The 25,800-nt window shown below is 45.5% G+C and overlaps 1 protein-coding gene across 1 annotated transcript in view; it reads left to right on the forward strand.

The window, feature by feature from the left end:
- The window catches only part of LOC147107159 (doublecortin domain-containing protein 1-like), a 731,408-nt gene that overhangs the window by 472,894 nt on the left and 232,714 nt on the right, over positions 1-25,800 (forward strand). Inside the window, exon 20 of the mRNA XM_086008298.1 lies at positions 18,523-18,704. Coding sequence (XP_085864424.1) covers positions 18,523-18,704 — 182 coding nt within the window. The remainder of the gene's footprint in view (positions 1-18,522; positions 18,705-25,800) is intronic.

Here is a 25,800-nt window from a genome sequence, read left to right on the forward strand (position 1 = left end):
CAGAGCTGGAGAATTTGGAAAAGGCAGGCGTATTATCTAAAATAGGTTGGAGCGAGTGGGCAACACCCATCGTCCCAGCAATGAAGAAAGCATTGCAGGGTGATGGATCTGAAGAACAGAGAAAAATTCGCATCTGTGGAGACTTCAAGGTGACTGTAAACCCGGTCCTTCACACGGTACAGTATCCTCTTCCGAGGATAGAAGATATTTTCGCCTCACTATCCGGAGGGAAACGTTTCATCAAAATTGACTTGGCACAGGCATACCTACAGATGGAGGTTGAAGAGGCCTCTAAAAAATATCTCACGATAAATACACACAAAGGTCTGTACCAGTACAATCGACTAGTTTTCGGAGTAGCATCCACTCCAGCTATCTGGCAAAGAGCTATGGAGCAAGTCCTCCAAGGGATTCCGGGGACTCAATGCTACCTAGACGACATCCTTGTAACAGGAGAAAACGACAACGAGCACCTTGCTAATTTAGAGCAGGTGCTCACTAGGCTGAGAGAACGGGGCCTACGAGCAAATCGCCCCAAGTGCGAATTTTTCTGAAATCAAATATCATATTGTGGCCACATAATAAATAAGGAAGGGTTGCATAAGTCACCTGAAAAAATTGAGGCGGTCATAAAAGCCCCAGCAACTGAAAATGTTTCACAATTAAGGTCGTTCCTGGGATTAATAAATTACTATCATAAATTTTTACCGAACTTATCAACTCTTCTACACCCTCTTAATGAACTGCTACAAACAGGAGTAATTTGGAAATGGAACGAAGACTGCAAAAATGCCTTCCATAAATGCAAAGACTTAATCACATCCAAAGAAGTTTTGGTTCATTACAACCCATCACTGCCAATCAGACTGGCGTGCGATGCATCCCCTTACGGCATAGGAGCAGTATTATCGCATAAATTCCCTGATGGCTCGGAACGGCCGATAGCTTTTGCATCACGCTCATTGAACTCAGCTGAGCGTAACTATGCCCAAATCGACAGGGAAGCACTCAGCCTGGTATGGGGAGTAAAGAAATTCAACCATTACCTACACGGACAAAAATTTACCTTGTTGACTGACCATCAACCCCTCATCTCCATATTCAATCCTAAAAAGGGTGTTCCCATTATGACAGCACAAAGGCTACAGCGGTGGTCCCTTTTTCTAGGGGCACACCAATACAACATAGAATACAAAGGATCAAAACAGCATGGGAATGCTGATGGTTTATCGTGCCTACCGTTGCCAACGGTAGAAGAGGCACCTACAGTAGACCCAATGGAGATGTTCCACTCTACCACAGTGGAATGTCTACCAGTAACAAATTCTGCCATTGAAAGGGAAACGAGAAATGACCCGACTCTTTCACGGGTCTACGATTTAACAGTGAAGGGATGGCCAGCACATGGCGAACCACTGTTGCCAGCATTCTCGCAAAGAAGAGAACAGCTGTCAGTGTGCCGAGGAACCTTAATGTGTGGATCCAGAGTGGTGATTCCACCCAAACTCCAGGATAAAGTGCTAAAGGAGCTTCACGAGGGGCACCTGATGGAGTGAAAATGAAGAACCTAGCCAGGGCATTTGTATGGTGGCCAGGTATCGATGGAGACATCGAAGAATTGACCAAGAGCTGCCTAGGATGCCAGAAGGTCCAAAATGCTCCACCACAAGCCCCTCTACATCCATGGGAGTGGCCCTCATCTCCCTGGCAAAGGGTACACATCGACTTTGCTGGTCCATTTATGGACTCAATGTTCTTAATCGCGGTTGATGCACACTCCAAGTGGCCGGAGGTAATAAAGATGTCCTCCACCACCACAGAAAAAACCATCACAGTATTAAGGACCATATTTGCCAGGAATGGGCTACTAGAACAGATCTGTTCTGATAATGGACCGCAATTTGTGTCCGAAGAATTCAGAAAGTTCTTAAAAAACAATGGGGTTAAGCACTACACGTCCGCCCCATACCATCCCGCCACCAATGGATTGGCTGAAAGGTTTGTCCAGACCTTCAAGAAGGCCATAAAGGCCATGGGTAATGAAGACATAAAACTTCAGCACAAGGTGGATAACTTCTTATTCGCATACAGGAATGCAACACATATGGTTACCAACCAAACTCCCGCCATGATGTTCTTCAATAGAAACCTAAGATGCCGGCTGGATTTGGTCAAGCCCAACATCCGAAGGGGCGTGGAGAACCGGCAGTTTCAAGGCATGAATGAAAGGCCAACTAGAACCTTCCAGATAGGTCAACAAGTTTTGGCCCGGGACTACCGTACCGAGAAATGGCAGCCTGGAACTATCTGCACACGACTGGGACCACTGATGTATACCGTGGACATCGGAGAAAGCATAATAAGGCGCCATGCTGACCAAATCATAAAGTCATCCGAAAAGGGACAACCTACACCACCACTCTATACATCTAACGATGAAGTAGAGATACCCATTATCTACCTCCGATCCGGTGATACTGGAACCCGATGAACCCGACACTGGCATTTAAGCCGAATCAGCCTTGCCAGAAGAACCTACTACACCACCAGAAACTACTACACCCCCGAGGCATTATCCGGACCGAGTCAGGAAGCCTCCTGAGAGACTAACTTATAATTAATTAATTACAGCAATGTATATTATTTTGCATATAACATGTAATTAATAATTACTTAAAATATGATGTACTGGTTAGCTAAAAGGGGAGGAATTGTGGTGTATGTGCCTTTAAGAGCCCCAGGTGTGCGTAATGCCGGTAATTGCCACTTGGGCTATATAAGCCTGTGTATTGTGTATATCCTTTAGAAACCCCCCCCCCAGACTTTGCTTAGTAAATACCTATGAACCAACTCCTGTCTTCAGTGTCTTTATCAACACACGGACACTACAGGCTCGGCGTCAAGCTACATCGCACCACTGCCTACCATCCACAGGTGAATGGCCTGTGCGAACGATTCCACAGGTCGCTCAAAGCCACACTGCGAGCCAGCCTTCAAGGCACGGGCTGGGTGGACAGGCTTCCATGGGTCCTTTTGGGTCTTCGTACAGCGCCTAAAGAAGATCTTCAATCGTCCTCGGCGGAGCTCGTATATGGCCAGCCGCTACGCATACCAGGGGATTTCCTTCCGACTCCAACAGAGCCATGGTCCGCATCCCAGCAGCTCATCAGCCACCAGGAGGCGGCCAGAAGTTTCGCTCCAGTGCCTATGCCACATCACGGCTTGCAGAGCTCCCATGTCCCACCTGAGCTGAAAAACGCCAACTATGTGTTTATCCGCTACGACGCTCATCGGGATCCGCTCAAACTCCCTTACACTGGTCCTTTCCGCGTGATAGAGACGGGAGACAAAACTTTTTCGGGCGATATCGGAGGTAAACCGTACCACATTTCGGTTGACCGGTTGATGCCGGCTCACTTGGACCTTGACCGCCCAGTCGAGATCGCACAACCGCCAAAACGTGGCCGATCGCCCACAGTCGCCGTGCCAGATCAAACGCAACCGCCCGCCAGCTCGCCCGCCGTCCATCAGCTTCCACTTCAAGGCTACAGAAGTCGATCTGACAGGCTTGTCAGGCCTCCTCGCCATTTTACTTTTGCTATTAAAGACAATTCTGGGGGGGCGCATGTGGCGGAGCCACTAAGGGACTCCGATCAATTGTATATAATTCCCTTTAATAATATGTTAGCTCCAGCCTGAGTCTGTATCTTTGTTTTCACTGTTTACATGTACAGAGCGTGATCACTTTAATAGCGCGGGTAAACACGATGACGTCACGCCGTTCATCATGTGATCCCCACCGGCGGGAAAAATGTGATGACGTCATGACCGCCCAAGCAGTCCTCGTGGAGCCTCCGAACTGACTAGACCTATATTCGATGTTCTCCTGTAATTATCCGTTAAACTCTGTTAGTTTTCATTAAAGCTCGTTTGTTTGATCACCTGAGTGGACCTCAGTCTTTTGGATAGGAACTAGACATTCCTACAATATTTCCTCTTTTTATTTTAAATGCGATTATATCATTTTTAATCTCATCTTCCGATGTCATGTCCACCTGATCTGTTTCCCTGGTAAATACTAAAGCAAAGTAATTATTTAATATTTCTGCCATTTTGCTATTGCTGCCTGTGATTTTATCCTGACCTTCCCTTAGTGGCCCTATTCCCATCCCAGCTTTCCTTTTTTTATTTATGTGCCTGTAGAATATTTTACTATTTTGTTTTATGTTCGTTGATAATTTAATTTTATAGTTTCTCTTTGCCTTCCTAATTGCTTTTTTGACTTCTCTCCTAATCTCTTTATATTTTCCCTTGTCATGCTTTCCCCATGCTGTCGATGCACTTAGCGTATGCCTCTTTCCTTACCCTCAATTTTGCCCTTATGTTTTTATTCATCCATGGTGTCTCAAGAGTGTTTAGCTTGTTTTTGTTTTTTAGTGGAATATATATTTCCTGCACTCTGTTGAACACCATTTTAAATGTTTCACACTGCTGTTCTACGTCATTGTTTGCCAATATTGTTGCCCATTTTATTTTCCCAAGTTCTATTCTCAGCCCCTCAAAATCGGCTTTCCTCCAATCTATTTCCCTGGTCTTTGTCATCCCCATGTCCTTCTTAATTATTATCTTCAAGTGTATTATATTATGGTTACTATTGCCTGGATGTTCCCCTAATTTTACTTCTCTTGTCTGTTCTGGTTCATTCCCCATTACTAGATCCAGTAGCGAATCCTCCCTTGTTGGGGTTCTTACACATTGGGTTAGAAAGGAGTCCTGTACATGCTTGCGGACTGAACGGAGGTGTTCAGCAAAGCAATCACCCAACATGAAACAAAAACAGAAAATGCTGGAAATATTCAGCAGGTCAGGCAGCATCTGTGGAGAGAGAAACAGAGTTAATGTTTCAGGTCGATGACCTTTCATCAGATTGGCACCTTGATTGACAGCCCATCCACCACCTTAAACATTCACTCCCTACACCACCGGCGCATCGTGGCTGCAGTGTGTACCATCTACAAGATGCACTGCAGCAACTCGCCAAGGCTTCTTTGACAGCACCTCCGAAACCCACGACCTCTACCATCTAGAAGGACAAGGGCAGCAGGCACATGGGAACACCATCACCTGCAAGTTCCCCTCCAAGTTACACACCATCCTGACTTGGAAATATATTGCCCTTCCTTCATCGTCGCTGGGTAAAAATCCTGGAACTCCCTTCCTAACAGCACTGTGGGAGTATCTTCACCACACAGACTGCAGCGGTTCAAGAAGGCGGCTCACCGTCACCTTTTCAAGGGCAATTAGGGATGGGCAATAAATGCTGGCCTTGCCGGCGATGCCCACATCCCAGGAACGAATAAAGAAAAAAAACTGGAAAAAGTTAGGTTAGAGCTGTAACTTGGGTGATCGCTACATCCAGAAGACCAATGAAGAACTGACCAATCTCATTGAACCAAGGCAAAGGAGATAAACAGAGTGGCAGACTGGCAGGCCATAGGATTTGATATTGTGACCTGGTTTGAAGTTGCTGCTATTATTGGCCCCTGACAAATCAAAGAGGTTCATTGCTTTGCTGTTCTCATTAACCTTTAGAATCATTCATCTCTTTAGTCAAGGTAGCCACTTTTAACTCGGTTTGAGAGATGAGTTTATTTTTTAACTCTACTCTTGTTAATGAATGAATTACCTTAGAGTCCTTTGTTGGGGATCTTAAAGGTAAATTTCCTTCCTCCCACTGAGGAGCTGTGCTTGAAGGGAACACGAGTGCGAGATAGGGACGCAACACGGTGCTGATGATCCTCCAACCCACACTTCATTGATCGTGGTTACCCGCTGGGACTGTGGAATCAGTGGGGTTGATTTTCAGTGTGCCGTGAGGCGGGCTTTTAGGTGTGCGGGGGGCTAAAATCCCGAATTCGGGGGTCACGACACCATCCCGCCCAAAACCCGCCTCCATGTAAGTTTCAAAGGAGGCAGGTACCCGCCCTGCACTGGGACCCGCCGACCCGAGGCGGGAAGGGATTAGTGCCAATTAACTGCCTGTTAACAGGTAGTTAACAGGCAGTTTTTAGCCTAATCCCTATTTTGAAGGGTGTCGTGTGGGATTCCCGACAGCTCCAAACCACGCCAGGTTAGAGGAGTCGGGCCGTCGGGTTGAAGGACTTGGAGGGGTCGAGATGTCGGTGCTCAGGTGAGTGATGGGTGCATGAGTGCAAAGGTAAGTGTGTTTGGTGTGTCTAAAGTGTGTAAAGAAGTTTAAATTACCTGTACTTACCTTTACAGCCTTCCTTCCTCTAGGCTTCGGGAGTCCATCATTCAGCCGGCACATAAAGCAGAATGGCTGCGATCTGTCAAAAGTGACAGCCTGCAGCTTTTAGTGCCGGCAAGATTTCTAACTGAGTCTGCGTAGAAGGACTCTGGTTAGAAGTAAGACTGTCAGTGTTTGATAGCTTCAAGCAGCTGTGAAACACTGACATTTCATCAGTCAACACGTCTTGACAGATGAAATTTCAGTCTGTGACGTCTCCTGTTGCCGGGTGGCCCTTAATTGGCCTGCTGAGCTCGCTGGGCGGGCTCAACAAGGTCAATCAAGTGAAAATCGCGTGGATTGGCCGCATCTCGATGGAGGCGGGACTAAAACCCGAAAGTTGTAGTCCTGCCTCCTTCCCGACTTCTGAATGAAAATCCAGCCCAGTGAATTTACATTTTTGTGTACGTCTTATAGGAACATAGCAATTGCTAGACGAAAATAGACCAAGGTTCCATCCAGATCCACGATCCTGGTAGTCGCACGATACAATGATAATGAAGTTGTTAACTCATCATAACAATCAATCTCTATCAATTGGTCTACAACAGACCCATACATGACACAAATGGGTATTTTATTTTGGTTGTGCTACTACTTAAAAATAACTATATTTTAAGTTAAACTCACTCAGAATGGCTATTCACCTCTGCTAAGGTGTGGGGCTGAAGCATAAATTTCCCCTTGATCTAAATAAAATGGTGGTAGCTGCCATGTTTATATTACCATGTTGGACAGTTTGGGTGATTGGGCAGATGCATGGCAAATGCAGTATAATGTGGATAAATGCGAGGTTATCCACTTTAGTGGCAAAAACAGGAAGACAGATTATTATCTGAATGGCAATAGATTGGGAGAAGGGGAAGTGCAACGAGACCTGGGAGTCCTTGTGTGTAAAGTCTGTGGGTTGTGCAGTTAATAAATACACAGACTTCAGAAGTAACAAACAAACAGGTCTTTACTATTCGAAGGTCCGGGCGAATCTGCCCAATAACCCCTGGCACAACACTTATATACTGGTGTGGTCACTATCGGTATTACAGTATACAGAAGCCAAACAAATAGTGCCACACCTAAAGTAGTTCCCTTAAAGGTGAACGGTTACATTCAATAGTTCCCTTAAAGATAGACGGGTACATACACTACAATCCTCCCTTTTTAGCTTATTACTTACAGAGTCCCCGTTAAACATACATATCTTCAACTTCCTATAAAACAAATTACAGATATAATCTCGGTGGAGTCAATGTCATATAAAACAATTTACAAATATAATCTCGGTGGAAACAGTTCATAGATTCAGTCTCTGATCTTGACTCGTTCCGAACAACATTTCTTTGGTGTAGCCGGATTACCTGGCTAGCTAGTAAAAGCCAAATTGGATTCCTGCCAAACTATAGAACATCCGATCATATCTTCACCCTACAGACCCTAATTGACAAACACGTTCACCATAACAAAAGCAAAATCTACGCATGCTTTGTAGATTTCCAGAAGGCTTTCGACTCCATCTGGCATGACGGTTTATTCCTGAAACTTATCGAAAGCGGGGTAGGAGGTAAAACATATGATGTAATTAAATCAATGTATACAAACAATAAATGTGCAGTTAAAATTGGAGACAAACAAACAAAATACTTCCCACAGGGGCGGGGGATGACGCAGGGCTCGCCAATCTCACCGACACTCTTTAATATTTACATTAATGGATTGGCAAAACTACTTGAACAATCTACAGCACCCGGCCTCACCCTATATGAATCCAAGGTTAAATTCCTCCTCTATGCCGACGACCTGGTTCTGCTGTCACCAACTAAGGAGGGTCTACAGCAGAACCTGGACCTGCTGGAGTCGTACTGCCAGACTTGGGCCCTGACAATAAATCCCCAAAAAACCAAAGTCCTTGTGTTCCAGCAAAGATCCAAACAACATGGACCCACAATAAATTTCACAGTAGGAACAACCAAAATTGAACAAACCACTCACTACACATACTTGGGCTTAAAAATCAGTTCTACGGGAAACTTCAAACTGGCTGTGAATGAACTGAAAGAGAAAGCAAGAAGGGCTTTCTATGCCATCAAAAAATCAATCCAAATAGAAATCCCAATTAGCATTTGGCTCAAAATTTTCAAATCAGTAATTGAACCAATTGCACTCTATGGCAGTGAGGTCTGGGGACCACTAACACAACAAGATTTTGCAAAATGGGACAAACACCCAATTGAGATCCTACATGCGGAATTCTGTAAAAGTATCCTCCGGACTCAAAGGAAAACAGTAAACAACGCATGCAGGGCGGAACTAGGCCAATACCCATTAATAATCACTATCCAAAAAAGAGCTACCAAATTTTGGAATCACCTACAAATGAGCAACCCCCAATGCTATCACTACGACGCCCTGAAATGCCAAGAGCTGACCATAAAGAAGAATACCCTCAGTCAACTAGTCCTGGGACTCAATAAAGTAACTAATAACAATACTAACAATAACCAGCCCCAGGACAGTGACAGGGTAACACAAAGAATTCGACCCAACACAATCGTCGCTAAGCAAAAGGAAAAATATCTGTCATATTGGGCAGAAACAACAAAAACCCAAAGCAAACTCAATTGCTACTTGGCCCTAAACAGACAATACAACATAGCTGATTACCTGACCATGGTAAAGGATAACAAACTGAGAAGAACCTTGACAAGGTACAGACCTAGCGAACATAGCCTAGCGATCGAAAAAGGCAGACACAGGCAGACCAGGCTGCCAAGAGAAGACAGGATATGCTCTCACTGCAGTCAGGGAGTAGTTGAGACAGAGATGCACTTCCTCACAGCCTGTGGAAAATATCAGGGCATCAGAGAGAATTTCTATCAAAAATTCTCACAAATATGCCCTGAATTCAGAAATCTGACTGACAACCAAAAACTCCCATTCCTACTGGGGGAGGAGAGAAGCTGTGTAACACTGGCGGCACACTATGTTACAGCTTGCCATGAACAGAGGGACAACCAGTAAACTAAGACAAGAATATATATAAACAAGGCGAAAATATATTTATAAACTCAAGGATATACCTGTTTATACACTGTATGAATGGAACCGCGTTTATGTGTTCAACCATAAATGTATTTTGATGCTTTGGCAACATAAGATGTACCTTATCATGCCAATAAAGCGATTTGTATTGTATTATTGTATTGACTCCTCCATAGCCTTTTTCTTGACGTAACAGCTTGAACCTTCGTCCTGTTGAACCAGCAGTGCGGACTTTTACAACCAACTGGCTGTCTTGACATTTTCCAGTTTTTCAACTAATTCAGCTCCTTTCGTAATGTCCCGCCTGGAATGGTAGAAGTGCTAATATTTTAGACAGTTATTATCTTCTGCTTCTTCTTTTTCTTTTCTGCCTTTTTGAAACTCTCGGAGCTCCTTTCTCGGCTGCCAGCTGTAGCGCCACCAACTCTCTATGTTCCTTAGACCTTAAGTGCTTCCTCCGGATTTCAGCACTTTGAGAGTTTTCATCACAAGCTGGGCAGACCACATCCTCGTAATATTCAGTGTCACTCAACAGGTCATGGTAATATTCGGGTTCGTCCTGAGTTAGGCCAGCGAGAGAGACTTCTCCTTCCTCCTCACCCGTCTGGACGTTAGCTGACGGTGGTTCCTTCCCTACACATCTTTCTTGAAAAGCCTTCTTCATGCATTCATATTCATCCCGCTCTTCCTGGGTTATCTGCCATTCCTTCACGACGGACCTCATTTGTTAGTTCAATACCTTCCTTTCCATCGGTAATTGCGTTATCAGGCTATTTAACCCTTCTACTGAAGTAACGGTTTCCACATTCTTCTGTTCACCTTGACGTGATTCAACGTACTTTTGGCATCCTTGTAAAATTTGTGTTGCCACCTCAGCTATCTCCGTGACTTTTGAGAGCTCCGAACTCGTTCCCCCTGAAGATTGAAGCTCGTGTACAGATTGTTCCCCTTGCAGAGTCTTGTCCTTCAGCATATGAAGGAGTTGGCTGACCGTTAACTCTTCCCTGGGAACACGGTGGATCAGAGTCTTCTCCATTTCCTCCACCTCTTTCTCCAATACTTCCACCTTACGTTCCTCTTGAACTTTGGCTTTCAGCGCTCGGAAAAGTTGCGCCCTGATGCTCTCTAGTTCATGTTCAGGGACCATTCTTACAGTGTCCTGTTCTTCCACTGAAAGGATTCCCAGTTGAATCTGTTCTTCAAGTTGTTGAACCTCGGTCATTGCCGCCTCATATTTGTCTTGGGTGTCCTTCAATGTTTTTATAAGTTCTTGGACATCCTGTCTTTCATGCTCTGCCATGATTTTCACCTCTAATTTCTCATACATGGATGGATCTCCTACCGATGAGTCTGTCTTGGCCTTGAGCTCATCAAGAATTTCCTGCAGCCTTTGGACTTCTTGCTCATGTTCAACCTTTAGTTGTTCATATGCTTCTACTGAAACTAGCTTTTCGAAGGCTGCCGAGTTAACCCCCTCCAGAATTGTAGCCTGGGCCTGTTCATACTGTTCTTTCAACTTCTCACACTCTGCTTGTAAGAAGTCGTAGAGAAGAACTGGAATAAAATCCTGGCTCCCCGAAGATTCCTCTTCCTTTGGTTCATTCTGTAAATATTCTAGTTCCTGAACAGCATCAGGGGAATGTGATTGGTATTTGACCACGATGGCTCTATGGTCGCTCTCTGCTTGAGCTAGCTGTCTCTGCAGTCTTTCCAGGTTCTCCCATTCGGTGTCCAGAACCTTTCCATATTTTTCATCTCTTGTACGAGACGGTCACTCAACTGTTCTAATTGTTGTCGTACTTTGACATAAGTTTGCATCCGAGCTCGGTGTTCTTCCGTCATGGATGAATCCTTTGCTTGAACAGGCTCAGAATTCTCTGTCAACCTGGAGTTCTGCTCTGCAGCTTTATTCTTCTTGGTACCATAAGTCCTTCTGCATGTCTTCGTTTTCTTTCCCATCGTCGGCAAGTCCCTTTCAGCCTTGTCTTCCATATTCGACTTGGTCTTATCATCATCCATTTCAGAATCTGAGCTAATAGCTTGCACCGAGTCCTCCCTCATTATGGCTTTTAGGTAATGCCATTCCATGTCTATTTTCTTAATCCACTCCCGTCCTAGAAGTGGTGGTCCTCCCTCAGGTAATACGTACAAGTTCATTCTTGGGTGTTCTTTACCCCTATCTCTCACCTTGACTCTTATTTTCCCCACGGGGTATACGTTATGCCCCGTGTATGTCTGTAATACAAACTTGGTATTTCTTAAAGGTATGTGAGAGAATAGCCGGTGGTAGTCCCTTCGGTTGATGACTGATAGAGCTGATCCAGTGTCCAGCTCCATTCTTACTTGGACTCCAGCTATTTTTAGTATGACCCAGATGGCCTGTAGATCCATTTCTTTACCCACATTGTGGATTCTCAGCCTACCCAGCTCCTGGTTGTTTGGGTCTGAGTCTGAATTCTGTTCGTCTGAACTCTTCTCAGCCACCTTGTGTACCTTGTTGTACTTTTCTTGTGGTGGCTTCCTTTGATTATTGGTCTTTTTCCCGGACCGGCATACCTTCGCGATGTGACCCAGTTTGCCACATTTCCTACACTCTTGGTTCTTAAACCAGCATTGATTCTGGTCATGCGTGGTCTTCCCACAACGGTAGCATTTTGTTGTGCTTGAAGTAATTTGGTCCACCCCAAGTGCCGCCGCCTTTAGTTGCATTTCCGCCGTTCCTTTCGCTGCGGCTTCGTGCGATGCAGCTATAAGGACAGCCCTGTCCAGTGTGAGGTCGTTCTCTTCCAGTAGTCGCTTCTGCATCCCTTCTTTGGACAATCCGCATACGAACTTGTCCCGCAGCGCTTCTGTCAGATTCCCTCCGAACTGGCAGTATTTCGTTAGCCTATGCAGTTCGACCAAGTATTCCGCATTGCTTTCGTCTTTCTTCTGCGTTCTTGCGTAGAATTTGAATCATTCAGCCAGCATCAGCGGTGTGGGGTTCAAATGGTCCTTCAGCACAGCCACAATCTCTTCGAAGGTCTGATCCGCTGGTTTATTTGGTGCTATTAGATGCTTCAAGAGCCCGTATGTTTTTGCCCCCATCGAGTTTAGCAATGTTATCGCCTTGTCGTCTTCCTCTATTTTGTTGGCTTCGCAATAGATCTCTATGTGTTCCACGTACGTGGCCCAGTCTTCTATTTCCGAATTAAAGTCGTTAATATTCCCTCGCTTAGGCATTTTTCTTCCCTTGGGAGCAGCACCAGTATTTCTTTAAGTATTCTTATTTATTTGTTTGTTTCTAAGATGGCGGTTTTCCCGCGAAATCGGCGGTTTCCCGCTCTTTCCTTCTCTCCCCGCCCACTTCAATGGCGGTATGTCAATCAAGATGGCGGTTTTCCCGCGAAAATGGCAGTTTCCCGCTCTTCCTTTCTCGTCCCGCCCACTTCAATGGCGGTTTCCCGCTTCTGGTGTCTTCTCCGCCTAATGGCGGCTTCCCGCGTTTCTTCCCGGTGGAAGGGGTACGCTTCCCCCACAGCGGACAGGTTCAGCCGCTGGCTGGCTTCCGCACAGCTCCCCTTACTCGGCTATGTCTGTTCCTCCCGCCTGCATGGCCCAACCGGCGCTGGGTACACCCCGTTAACGGAGGACAGTTCAGCCGCTGGACTGGCTCTCGCGCAGTCTCTCTCTCCGTACCCGGCTCTGTCGCTCTCTCACCCGCACGTTCGGTGCTACCGGCCCTGGGTACCCCGTTGGTGGAGAACAGTTCAGCCGCTGGACTGGCTCTCGCGCAGTCTCTCACCCCGTTTTCGGCTGTGTCTCTCACCCACTCCCGCACGTTCGGTTTTGCCGGCTCTGAGTACCCCGTTGGTGGAGAACAGCTCAGCCGCTGGACTGGCTCCTCGCAGTCTCTCTCTCCGCACCCGGCTCTCACCCGCACGGTTCCCGTTCGCCTCCCCAGCCCTCTCGCAGACCGGTGTTTCCCTCCCCGGCTGCGGCTGGGTTTCTCTTCCCGCGCCTACTCGCAGGCTCAGCGCTTCGTGGCTGCGGTCGCTGCCCGGATTGTTCCCGCCGATCGCGGTCCGGCTGTCACCCGACGCCGTTGGACCCGACTTTTGGCCGGCACAGCTCCCCCTCGACCGAGGTCGAGTGCTCTGCCCTTATCCTCCTGATACTTCTACACCTTCCCCTACTCACAGTCTCTTCGGCCGCCTTGTTCCCTGCTGATCGGCTCACTCCACACCGTGGTAGAAGGGTAGTCAGTGCCTGTTGCTAATGGAAGCTTTTGTTGCTAAAGTCTTCCACCTTTCTCCTGCTGCAGCCTCGTGTTTTCTTCCAGCAGCACGACGAGGGCGGTTGCCTCTCTTCGACGCTCTTCTTGCTTTGGTAATCTTGCCGCAGGGTACGATCGGACTCGTCGCCACTGTAAAGTCTGTGGGTTGTGCAGTTAATAAATACACAGACTTCAGAAGTAACAAACAAACAGGTCTTTACTATTCGAAGGTCCGGGCGAATCTGCCTAATAACTCCTGGCACAACACTTATATGCTGGTGTGGTCACTATCGGTATTACAGTATACAGAAGCCAAACAAATAGTGCCACACCTAAAGTAGTTCCCTTAAAGGTGAACGGTTACATTCAATAGTTCCCTTAAAGATAGACGGGTACATACACTACATTGTGCACCAGTCGCTGAAGGTAAGCATGCAGGTGCAGCAGGCAATTAAGAAGGCAAATGGTATGTTGGCCTTCATAGCGAGAGGATTCGAGTACAGGAGCAAGGATGTTTTGCTGCAGTTGTACAGGGCCTTGGTGAGACCACACCTTGAGTATTGTGTGCAGTTTTGGTCACCTTATCTGAGGAAGGATGTTCTTGCCATGGATTGTGTACAGTAGACAGTATAATCCTGCCCATTGAGTGTGTTGGATATTAAGAAGAACTTGGGAGATAATTAGCACACTATTAGGATTCAGCCATGAAGTGTTTTATATATAAAAGAGGTGTGATTCATTACTTTGAAAGTATGTGTAGCTATATGGAGTTTGGGTTTCTTGATATATATAAGGGAAACAAAACAAGTTGTGCAAGAAAATATGGTGCCAGCCACCGATTCTCATTGATATCATGTACAGCAACAACTTGCATTGATAAAGTGGCCAGACTTTTCTATTTGTGCCCCCACCATCCAGCAGTCCCCCCCGCCCCACTATTCATTTCAATAGGAGCAGGGGTAGGCCATTCAGCCCCTCGAGCCTGTTCGTTCAGTTAGTTGCTGGCTGATCTGTACCTCAACTCCATTTACACGCCTTGGTTCCATATCCCTTAATACCTTTACCCAACAAAAATCTATCAATCTCAGTTTTGAAATTTTCAGTTGACCCCCAGCCTCAACAGCTTTTTGGTGGAGAGAGTTCCAGATTCCCAGTATAGACAGGAAAACCACAAGCCGGCTAGCATGGAAGCAGAAAACTCTTGCTAGTGTCTTTAAGGCAAGAAAACACCCCAAGGTGCTTGTAAACAGAGGTTGGGCTAGGAAGGAGCAAATCAGGCGAGGTGGCCAAAAGCTTGATTGTAGAGATGGTTTCTACAGGTGGAGAGAGAAGGGATGAGCTCTAGGTAATATTACATAGGATATATGACACAGAAACAGGCCATTCGGCCCAACCAGTCCATGCAAGCGTTTATGCTGCACTTGAGCCTCCCCCCGTCTTTCCTCGTATAACTCTATCAGCGTAACCCTCTATTCCCTTCTCCCTCATATGCTTATCTAGCCTCCCCTTAAATGCATCGATACTATTCGCTTCAACCACTCCCTGTGGTAGCGAGTTCCACATTCTCACCACTCTTTGGGTAAAGAAGTTTCTTTTGAATTCCCTATTGGATTTCTTGGTGACTCTTATATTGATGGCCTCTAGTTATGCTCTTCCCCACAAGTGGAAACACTCTCTCTGTATCCACTCTATCAACATTTTTCATAATTTTAAAGACCTCTATTAGCTCACCCCTCAGTCTTCTTTTTTCAAGAGAAAAGAAACCCAGCCTGTTCATTAAAACCTCTCACCAATCTCCACGTAATATTGCCCCAGTACAAGGATCTCTTTTTGCATGATCAAACTATTAATTGCCTTGTCATTGCTGAAGCAAAGTTCCAGATCAGAATAATGGTGCTGCTGTATGCTGTTTAGTAGGCAAGGGTTTTAATACAGAACGGGACAATTTAATATGTAACTGTGAACATTGACCTTTTTATTGCACAAATTGAAATGTTAAACCTTTCCACATAGCCATTTAACTGGCTGAAAAACCTAATGCGGAATGTTAATTAATGATTGATTCTGATCTTGTGTCTCTTCCTGTCTCTCTGTGATGTTGTGCTAATGAAAAATATTACAAATCCTTCCTAAAAAGAATACATTTTAATTAGGATGCAGTAGAAAGGGTTTCTCTTACTAGATACATTTGGTCCCTGAACTTCTCAGATTCTTTATTTTGAAAGAAACCAGTGGATTTCACATGCTATTGTTCCCAGTGCTTTATATGTGGACAGAGATGTTATACCGTGTAACAGACAATGTATTATCATGCTACTAAAGTTCTGAGGTCAATTGCAGGGTCAGCGTTTGTTTGTTTCTCTTGAGATTCAAAGTCAATTGTAAATCTCTGGCTCTTCCCCAAGGTCAGAAGCACCCAGGTTGAAATGACTGGCTCTCTTGCTCCTTTCTTAAAAGATTGTTTTGCATCTGTGTCACAGTATGGCAGACATGTGCCAGATACAAGACAATTCTACATATAGTGGCAAATCGCCTGCAATGTTGCTTATGGGTGAGTAAGAGGGTGTGCTAAACTGTGGCAGCTGAAGAGTCACAGCTAAAATGTGACCGGAAATAATATAGGAAGACTGCACTATACATAAGACTTTAATATATCATAAATAAAATAGGTGGATACAAAACTCTGTGAGTAAGTGAATGCAGTCAAGACAGACCCCAGGATGTTCCTGATTTTACATAAGTTTTGAAGTAGATTAAATTGGATAAAAATTAATGGAAGTGGAGGCCTTACTGGCACTACTGCAGATTGTACAGAAACATTGGGCAGTCATATACAGTGCTCTTTAACTGTTGATTTTTCTGGGATAAATGTAGTCCCCAATCCTTTTTTAAGGCATTTAGGGGGTGAACTTCCCCTCATTTCCGCCTCCAATAGCCAAAATACACAGCAGGGTGAGGATCCTGTGGTCAATCACTGCCTATAGCAAGTACCGTTACTAACATGATGCAGATAGACTCACTAGATAAAGTTTTCATTGAGAAAGGTAGTACTAATGAAAGAATGCTCAGTTGATGTTAAGTAGGTTGAGTTGTGTGTGATTATCATATATTAGAAATCTTGAGTATGATATGTCTTTTGAGTTATGCTTTTTATGGCAACATTTATATTGGAAAAACCCAATGTCAGCATTTTATAATGGAAAAACACTGTCAACATTTGCCTGTCATACTGTAATTGCAGATGATAGTTGCAGCCTTGGTAACTAGGAGTGCTGTGCCATGAGGCTGTAATTATAAACCTTTGAATACTAGGTAGTGTTGTGGTGCAAGTCCAGGTTTGCTCGTGATTTTGTTTTCCCAATCTATGTTTAGATGATTTTAAAGTTTTGGCCTTTTTTAAAAAATCAGGTATTTTACCAGGTGAGTGAGGCCTTGGGGCCCTCAACTAACCAGCTGACCTGTTTGCTGCAGCCCAATTTCAGCCTTGAGCAGTGGTGCAAATGCTCCCCACCTGCTCTGTGTGCTCTGGTTATGCCCAGCAATCGTCCATACCCACTCAACCGTTTGTGACAGCCAGATTGCCACTGGATCAATTACCTGCTCCTCGGCCTTCAGCCTACCAGCTTGGCTATCTCATCTTCCCACTGTGATCTGTGACCACTGACCGAATTAACCCTGCACCCTCTAACCTCTTAGAGCGCCCACAGGGCGCCAGGTAACTGGCACCCATCCTTGCTCCTCGAAGCTTTCTTCCAACCATAGGAACAAGAGTAGGCCATTCAGCCCCACGACCTGTTCCGCCATTCTACAAGATCATGGCTGATCTGTACCTCAACTCCATTTACCCGTCTTTAATCCATATCCCTAATAAAAATCTGTCACTCTCAGTCTTGAAAATCACAATTCGCCTAGCCTCAGCAGTTTATTGGGGGCAAGAGTTCCAGACTTCTACTACGCTTTGCGTGACGTTTCTTTTATTTACCTTTCACATCACTGTAGGTGACACAATGAAATCCACCAAAGGGAGATCCTTTGCCTGGTTACAGGTGTGGGAAAGCATTGTATCCTCTAACCCACCATGACCTACGAGAGATCTGTTAGACTTGTATCAAAAGCCTTGCATGTAGCACGTACTTTCTATAAGCATAAGATTAATTTCAACTTCACTTTAGCCATCACACTTCAGGCTTCCAACTTGCTGTGAGCAATGCTACAGGAGATCTGCTAGTTCTATACAAAAGACTTGTATCCAGCACACACCTGTCGCACTACAACCATTACGCTTCAAAGCGCCACGCTTTGTTACAACAACAACAACTTACATTTATATTGTAGCGTTAACATCCCAAGATGCTTCACAGGAGCGTTACCAAACAAAATTTGACACCGAGCCACATAAAGAGAAATTATGACAGGTTGGTCAAAGAGGTAGGTTTTAAGGAGCGTCTTAAAGGATGAGGGAGCGATAGAGTGGCAGAGAGATTTAGGGAGGGAATTCCAGAGCTTAGGGCCTAGGCACCTGAAGGCATGCTGAACGGATGCAAAACAATCTATTAAAACAAAGCAAGGAAGCCAATCACTGACATGCAACCTAACATTTACGAGCAGTTGTAATTCCCCTCTCATTGACCTCATGAGTTTACAAGCAGCTATAATTATCTGGATTTATCTATTTGGAGCATTTCCTCACAAGGGCGGGGGGGGTGGTGGTGGGGGAGGGGGGGCGTGGATGACGTAGCTGAGTCTTAAAGGAGCAGGCCAGAACGGCAGCTCAACATCACTACCAAGCTGCAGACTCAGCCTAGCTATGAGCAATGCCACAGGAGATTCGCGCATGTTTTCAAAAAGAACGTTGCGGTAGATTTACAGGTAAATTAACATTGTGTGTAAAAAAATATATATATATCTTTACCTTTAAAACTAGGAATACGATTGGCCGATTGAAGGGTCCCTTCTCCCCAATGCTCCATCACTGATAAAGCCAGCCCAGAAAAGTCGAGATGGATACACGCCTGTGAGAATAAAGGTTCTGAAGAATGGGGAGCAAGACAAGTCCAGGATATTAACGGTTACAGGACCGGATATCACAAACATGCTCAAGAAAACGTAAGACCGCAAAATACCTTTTTCACTTCAGTCATGGTTACTGAATAACAGTGTGGAGGCAGTTCCACTTGGGAGTTTAGCACAGACAGTGTGCATGCTGAAGTTCTTCTGAAGATTTTACCTTTCTACTGTTACTGGTTGATCCACATTCTTATTAATATTAGGCTGTAAGAACAAAGACTACACACATTGAAAGTGTAATTATTGATGGTGTGTTTTGAAATATGGATTAAAATGATTTGACATGGAACAGAAAAGCTTCAGGAATTCTTAAAGGGATAGAAACAGAGTGACCCGTTTATGTCTTATTTTATAGTAAATCATATACATAATGTCACACTAACCAAAGTATATGATCTGTCATCAAGCAGGATTTGGAAGCAGCCAGACTCAGTTCATCATTCAGTTTAGGACATTTAACTTCTCCCTGCTCTTGAACTCATTATCATTCAAGCCCATGAGAAGGGGTTATTGATTGGCCTACAAACCAATACAATTCTGCATAAGCTAACGGATTGGAGTGTGAGGATGCCTTTTCATTATAACTTTAGTGTCGTTCCAAAGAAGTCTCCATTTTGCACCAAGGCTAAAGTTTAACTGTAAATTCAATCAGGAACAGACCTGATTCAGGAGTGAAAAAGAGTAAAACTCCCTGGAAGAGGGAGTCTCACACTGCTTCAGTTTAGCATTGCATGGAATGTAACTCCAATTCTGTAGTGTATGTAACTGTTCTACCTTTAAGAGAACTATTGTATGTAACCGTTCACCTTTAAGAGAACTATTTTAGGTGTGGCACTACTTTATCTTGGCTGCTGTATACTGTAATACCGACGGTGACCACACCGGTATATAAGTGCTGTGTCAGGATTTATTGGGCAGATTCGCCCTGACCTTCGAATAGTAAAGTCCTGTTAAAGTTACTCTTGTAGTCTGTGTATTAATTCGCCATAATACCTACAGACTTTACAGTGGCGACGAGTTCGATCTTACCCTGCGGCAACAATACTTCCGAAGCAGTTAACGAGCGTCGAGAAGAGGCACCCGCCCTCGTCGTTCTGCTGAGAGAAAACTCGAGTCTGCAGAGCAAGGAAGAAGGAAGAATTCAGACACGAAGCCTTCCATCAGCAACAGGCACTGTTTCTCCCTTCTGCCACGGTGGTGAGTGAGCCGATCAGCACGAGAAGCAAGTCGGCCACGGTGACTGTGAGTAAAGGGAAAATAAAAAAAATAAACGGAGGATAAGGGCGGTGAACTCGACCACGGTCGGGGGAAAGGAGCCGGACAGAAGTCGGGCCCAGAGGCGCTGAGACTGGGGCAGCGTGGAGCACGGAAGCCGCGGTATAAGCGGGCTGGGAGACGCAACGGCGTCGTGAGACAGCTAGACCGCGACCGGCGAAAAAGGCCGGGCAGCTACCGAGGCCACGAGGCGCTGCGACCGGGATCGTAAGGCGCGGGAAGATATAAAAATAAATAAACCGCGGGGAACTCAGCCGCAGCCGGGGAGGAAAGCACCGGACTGCAAGAGGGCTGGGAGGCGCGATTGGAGTGAAAAAGGCCGGGCAGCGACCAAGGCCACGAAGCGCTGCGACCGGGATCGTAAGGCGCGGGAAGATATAAAAATAAATAAATCACGGAGAACTCAGCCGCAGCCGGGGAGGAAAGCACTGGACTGCGAGAGGGCTGGGAGGCGCGATTGGAAGCCGCTGAGGGAGAGACAGAGCCCGAGCGAGCGGGAGAGACAGAGCCCGAGCGAGGGAGACTGAGCGAGATCCAGCCAGCGGCTGAAACTGTTCGCCGTCAACGGGTTGTACCCAACGCCGGTTGCCCTGCCGAGAAAAGGGAACAACAGAGCCCGAGCGAGGGAGACTGAGCGAGATCCAGCCCAGCGGCTGAAACTGTTCGCCGTCAACGGGTTGTACCCAGCGCCGGTTGCCCTGCCGAGAAAAGGGAACAAGGAACGCACTGAAGCTGACGCGCAGGCTGCGAACCCCGAAAGCCAGCGGTCGTCGCCCGAGGGAAAAGCTTATCCCTCCCGCCAGGGGAAGAAACGCGGGAAGCCGCCAGTAGGCGGGGAAGACGACAGAAGCGGGAAACCGCCATTTTGAAAGTGGGCGGGGAAAGAAGACAAGCGCGGGAAACCGCCATTTTGAAAAAAAAAAAGTTAAAGAAAAATTTCGTGTTTGTTTCGCAGAAAGATAGTGAGAGATAGTGAAGATGCCTAAGCATGGTAACATCAACAACTTCGATTCCGAGGTGGAAGATTGGGCCACGTACGTAGAACGTATCGAGATATATTGTGAGGCCAATAAGATAGCAGGTGATGATAAAGCTCTCACATTATTAAACGCAATGGGGGCAAAGACATACGGGCTATTGAAGCATCTTCTATCACCAGCTAAACCGGCGGATCAGACTTTCGCTAATATTGTTGCTGTCCTGAAGGATCATTTGAACCCCACACCACTGATGTTGGCGGAACGATTCAAATTCTATGCGAGAACGCAACGGAAAGAGGAAAGCAACGCGGAATACTTGGTCGAACTGCGTAGACTAGCGAAATACTGCCAGTTTGGGGAAAATCTGACAGAGGCATTGAGAGACAAGTTCGTGTGCGGGTTGTCGAAGGAAGGAACACAAAAGCGTCTGCTAGAAGAGAACGATCTCACACTTGATAAGGCTGTCCTTATTGCAGCATCGCACGAAGCCGCAGCGAGAGGCACAGCGGAAATGCAGCTGAAGGCAGCGGTACTCAGTGTGGATCAAATTACTTCGGGTACATCGAAATGTTATCGTTGTGGGAAGACAACACACGACCAGAACCAATGCTGGTTTAAAAACCAGGAATGTAGAAAATGTAGCAAACTTGGTCACATAGCTAAGGTATACCGGTCAGGAAAGAAGACCAACAACAACAAAAAAAAGTCACCGCAGGAAAAGTACAATAAGGTACACAAGGTGGCTGAGAAGAGTTCAGATGAACAGAATTCGGATTCAGACCCAACCGTTCAGGAACTGGGTAGTCTGAGAATTCACAATGTGAGTAAGGAAGCTGACCTGCAAACTATCTGGGTCATGCTAAAAATAGCCGGAGTCCAAGTGAAAATGGAATTGGACACAGGATCAGCCCTATCAGTCATAAATCGAAGGGATTACAACCGGCTATTCTCACACATACCCTTGAGAGATACCAAGATCGTATTGCAGACATACACGGGGCAGAAAGTATACCCCATGGGAAAGATAAAAGTCAAGGTGAGAGACAGGGGCAAAGAACACCAAGGAATGTATTTATATGTACTACCTGAGGGAGGTCCACCACTTCTGGGACGGGAGTGGATCTGGGAAATAAACATGGAATGGCACTATTTAAAAGCAATAATGAGTGAGAACTCGGTGAAGACAATCAGCTCAGACTCTGAAACGGATGACGATAAGACCAGCCCAGGTGCGAAAGACAAGTTTAAAATGGACTTGCTGACGAAGGTTGGAAAAACGAAGGAGTGCATAAATGCTAATGCTTCAGAGGAGAACAAAGTTTCAGAACAGAATTCCACTGAACAACAACAACATAGTTTGACAGAGAATTCTGAGTCTGTCCAGTTTACAGATATGCACAATTCTGAGGAACACCGGGCTCGAACTCAACTCCATTTCAAATTACAACAGCAATTAGAACAATTGAGTTGCCGTCTCGAGCAAGAGATGAAAGCAATGAAAAATTTCTGTGACACAGAGTGGGAGAACCTGGAAAGACAACAGAAACAGCTGATGGAGAAAAAGGAGCAGGAGCACACAAACCGTCGGGGCAAGGAGGCCAAACGAATCAAAGCTGATTCGGTTTCAGAGACTGATTTGGTCGCTATGAACTCCGAGCTCCTACTGAAGTTGGGTGCAGCATCACCGGACGATTCAAGTGGGGAAATTCGAATGGTGGAGGCTGCGGATGATGGCGAAGTAGAAACAGCAAAGGAGCCCCAGGGCAAGGTTATAAACAGCCCTGCAGCTACTGGGAAACGTATGAGGTCAGAAGAGTTAATGGTCAGCCAACTCTTTCATATGCTGAAGGACAAGACTCTGAAATGGGAACAAATTGAACATGAGTTTAAATCTTCAAAGGAGAGGGGTTTGGAGTTAACGGTCAGCCAACTCCTTCATATGCTGAAGGACAAGACTCTGAAATGGGAACAAATTGAACAGGAGTTTAAATCTTCAAAGGAGAGGGGTTTGGAGCTCCCAAAAGTTATTGAAATAGCTGAGGTTGCAACACAGACTGAGAAGATGGCAGCAGAGCAACCCTTGGATGCCAAAAGTACGCTGACTCACGTCAATGTTGAACAACAGAAGGTTGAAACAGCTGCTGCAGTAGAGGGATTGAATAGTCCGATCAACCAATCTCCGAATGAAGTTGAAGTATTGAAATCACAAATGACGTCATTAGTAAAAGACTTGCAGGAAGCCCAGAAAAAGCTGGATGAAGCTGAACGCCTGAAGAAGTCTCTTCAGGAAAGATGTCTGGATTTGGAACAAAAGCTGGCTAATGTCCAGCTGGGTACGGAGGAAATAGAAGACCCTCTCACTGGCCTAGCTCAAGATGACACCAAACATTACCATGACCTGTTGGACAACATCGAATATTACGATGACCTGTTCTGCCCAGCTTGTGATGAAAACTCCCAAAGTGCAGAAACCATGAAGAATCACAAAAAGTCTAAGGAACATCGGGAGATGGTGGCGCTACTACGGAAAAAGGAGGACGAGAAGGAGGAACTGTGCATGCAGCTGGCAGCTGACAGTGGAGCCCAGAGAGTCTCCAAGAAGCAGAAAAGGAAAAGACGAAGCAGAAGATGATGATCATCTGGACCATCATCATCACTACTAGATCACACACAGGGTCCCTTCGAACGGAGCCAAATCAGTTTGGAAGTAGAAAAACTTCCCAAGGTACTCAAGTTTTTACAAGCCAACAATGCTGGTTCAGAAGGATGGAAGTTCAAGCTGTTAAGTCCAGTGAAGGACTATTGGATGAGTCACTCCAGCAATGTGAACCGACTACACCACAGGGAACTGCTACACCACTGAGGTGTTGTCAGGACCGAGTCAAGAAGCACGGAAGGCGCATCCACCGAGATTGAATCTGTGAACTGTTTTCCGCAGAGACTGAATCTATGAACTGTTTCCCGCAGAGACTGAATCTGTGAACTGTTTCCGCAGAGACTACATCTGTGAACTGTTTTAACATGAAGTTGGATATATGTTATGATGTTATGTTTAATGGGGAATAAGTATGTTGTAAGCTAAAAAGGGAGGATTGTAGTGTATGTAACTGTTCTACCTTTAAGAGAACTATTGTATGTAACCGTTCACCTTTAAGAGAACTATTTTAGGTGTGGCACTACTTTATCTTGGCTGCTGTATACTGTAATACCAACGGTGACCACACCGGTATATAAGTGCTGTGTCAGGATTTATTGGGCAGATTCGCCCTGACCTTCGAATAGTAAAGTCCTGTTAAAGTTACTCTTGTAGTCTGTGTATTAATTCGCCATAATACCTACAGACTTTACAAATTCTGTGTCAAACATAAATTCATAGAATGATACAACACAGAAGGAGGCTATTCGGCCCATCGTGCCTGTGCCGGCTCTTTGTAAGAGCTCTCCAATTAGTCCCACCACCCTGCTCTTTCCCCACAAGCCCTGCAAATGTTTCCCCTTCAAGTTTTTATCCATATCCATTTTGAAAGTTACTATTGAATCTGCTTCCACCGCCCTTTCAGGCAGCGCATTCCAGATCACAGCAACATGCAGTGTCATTTTTTTCCCTCATCTCCTCCCTGCTTCCTTTGCCAATGATCTTAAATCTGTGTCCTCTGATTACCGACCCTCCTACCAGTGGAAACAGTTTCTCCCTATCTACTCTATCAAAACCCTTCATAATTTTGAACACCTCTATTAAATCTCCTCTTAACCTTCTCTGCATTAAGGAGAACAATCCCAGCTTCTCCAGTCTCTCCACATAACTGAAGTCCCTCATCCCTGGTACCATCCGAGAATATCTCCTCTGCACCCTTTCTAAGGCTTTGATATTCGTCCTAAAGTGTGATGCCCAGAATTGGACGCACTACTCCATCTGTGGCCTAACCCGTGATTTATAAAGGTTTAGCATAACTTCCTTGCTTTTGTACTCTATGCCTTTATTTATAAAGCTAAGGATATGCTTTTTATCAACCTTCTCAACTTGTCCTGGGTGCAAAAAGTGCCGAGGAGGCTTGTTGGACCTCTTGGCCAGGTTAAAAACCAACCTGTAATTAATTCAAGTATGTTGACAATGTAGATACTGCCACCCACACTGTCTAAACATGTAAAATCCAACTGATGGAAGAGGTGTCCCGCCATTGCACGTAGCCATTGACACACCGAGCTCTCTCCTGGTCTGACATCAGTGTAAAAATAACATGACAGTTGGAGTTCCTCCTAGAGTGTCCAAGCTCAGATCTGAAAAAAGAAACACTGCCACATTTTCAGACTTGTCTCATTTAAGTCAATTAGTATGTTCATTACTAATTATGTGTTGTTTCTGGATTTTTTTTTTAGCAGCACACTTACTGATTGTCAGTTTCCTGCACAGACGTCTTAAGCTCTGTGTCGTCTCGCAGGGCATAAGGAAATGGTGAGACGGGACTTGTAATTTGCAGCTGGTACAATGAACACATTCATTGTAGACACTGTGCGCAATCCTGGCTAGCATTACTGAACACTGCCCCACTGTGATAACTGACACAGCACTAGCCAAAAAAAGGTTCAATTCTCCATTTAGCAGGCTGGCTCTCCAGTGATGGTCCTCTTTCTTGATTATAAGCCTCCCTTGCCCAGGATGTTTCCCTGCTTTTGAATACAGTCTAGACTGAGCCACCCCTGGGCTTCTGGTTCACCTCGCTTTCTGTGGCTGGGCGTCTCTCAGTTTAATTGGCAGATATTTCAAGCCAACCAATCAGAAGCCGATTTTTTCACTGTAACATCAAGTAGCCACGATTTCCACAATGTTCATTTTTGCTCAGCGCCGCTCCTCAAGGAGATGGATTAATACTGCGGTCAGA

This window comes from Somniosus microcephalus, chromosome 15 (assembly GCF_052327205.1).
Source record: "Somniosus microcephalus isolate GS21.2 chromosome 15, FLI_Smic_1.0, whole genome shotgun sequence".
Taxonomy (NCBI): Eukaryota; Metazoa; Chordata; class Chondrichthyes; order Squaliformes; family Somniosidae; genus Somniosus; species Somniosus microcephalus.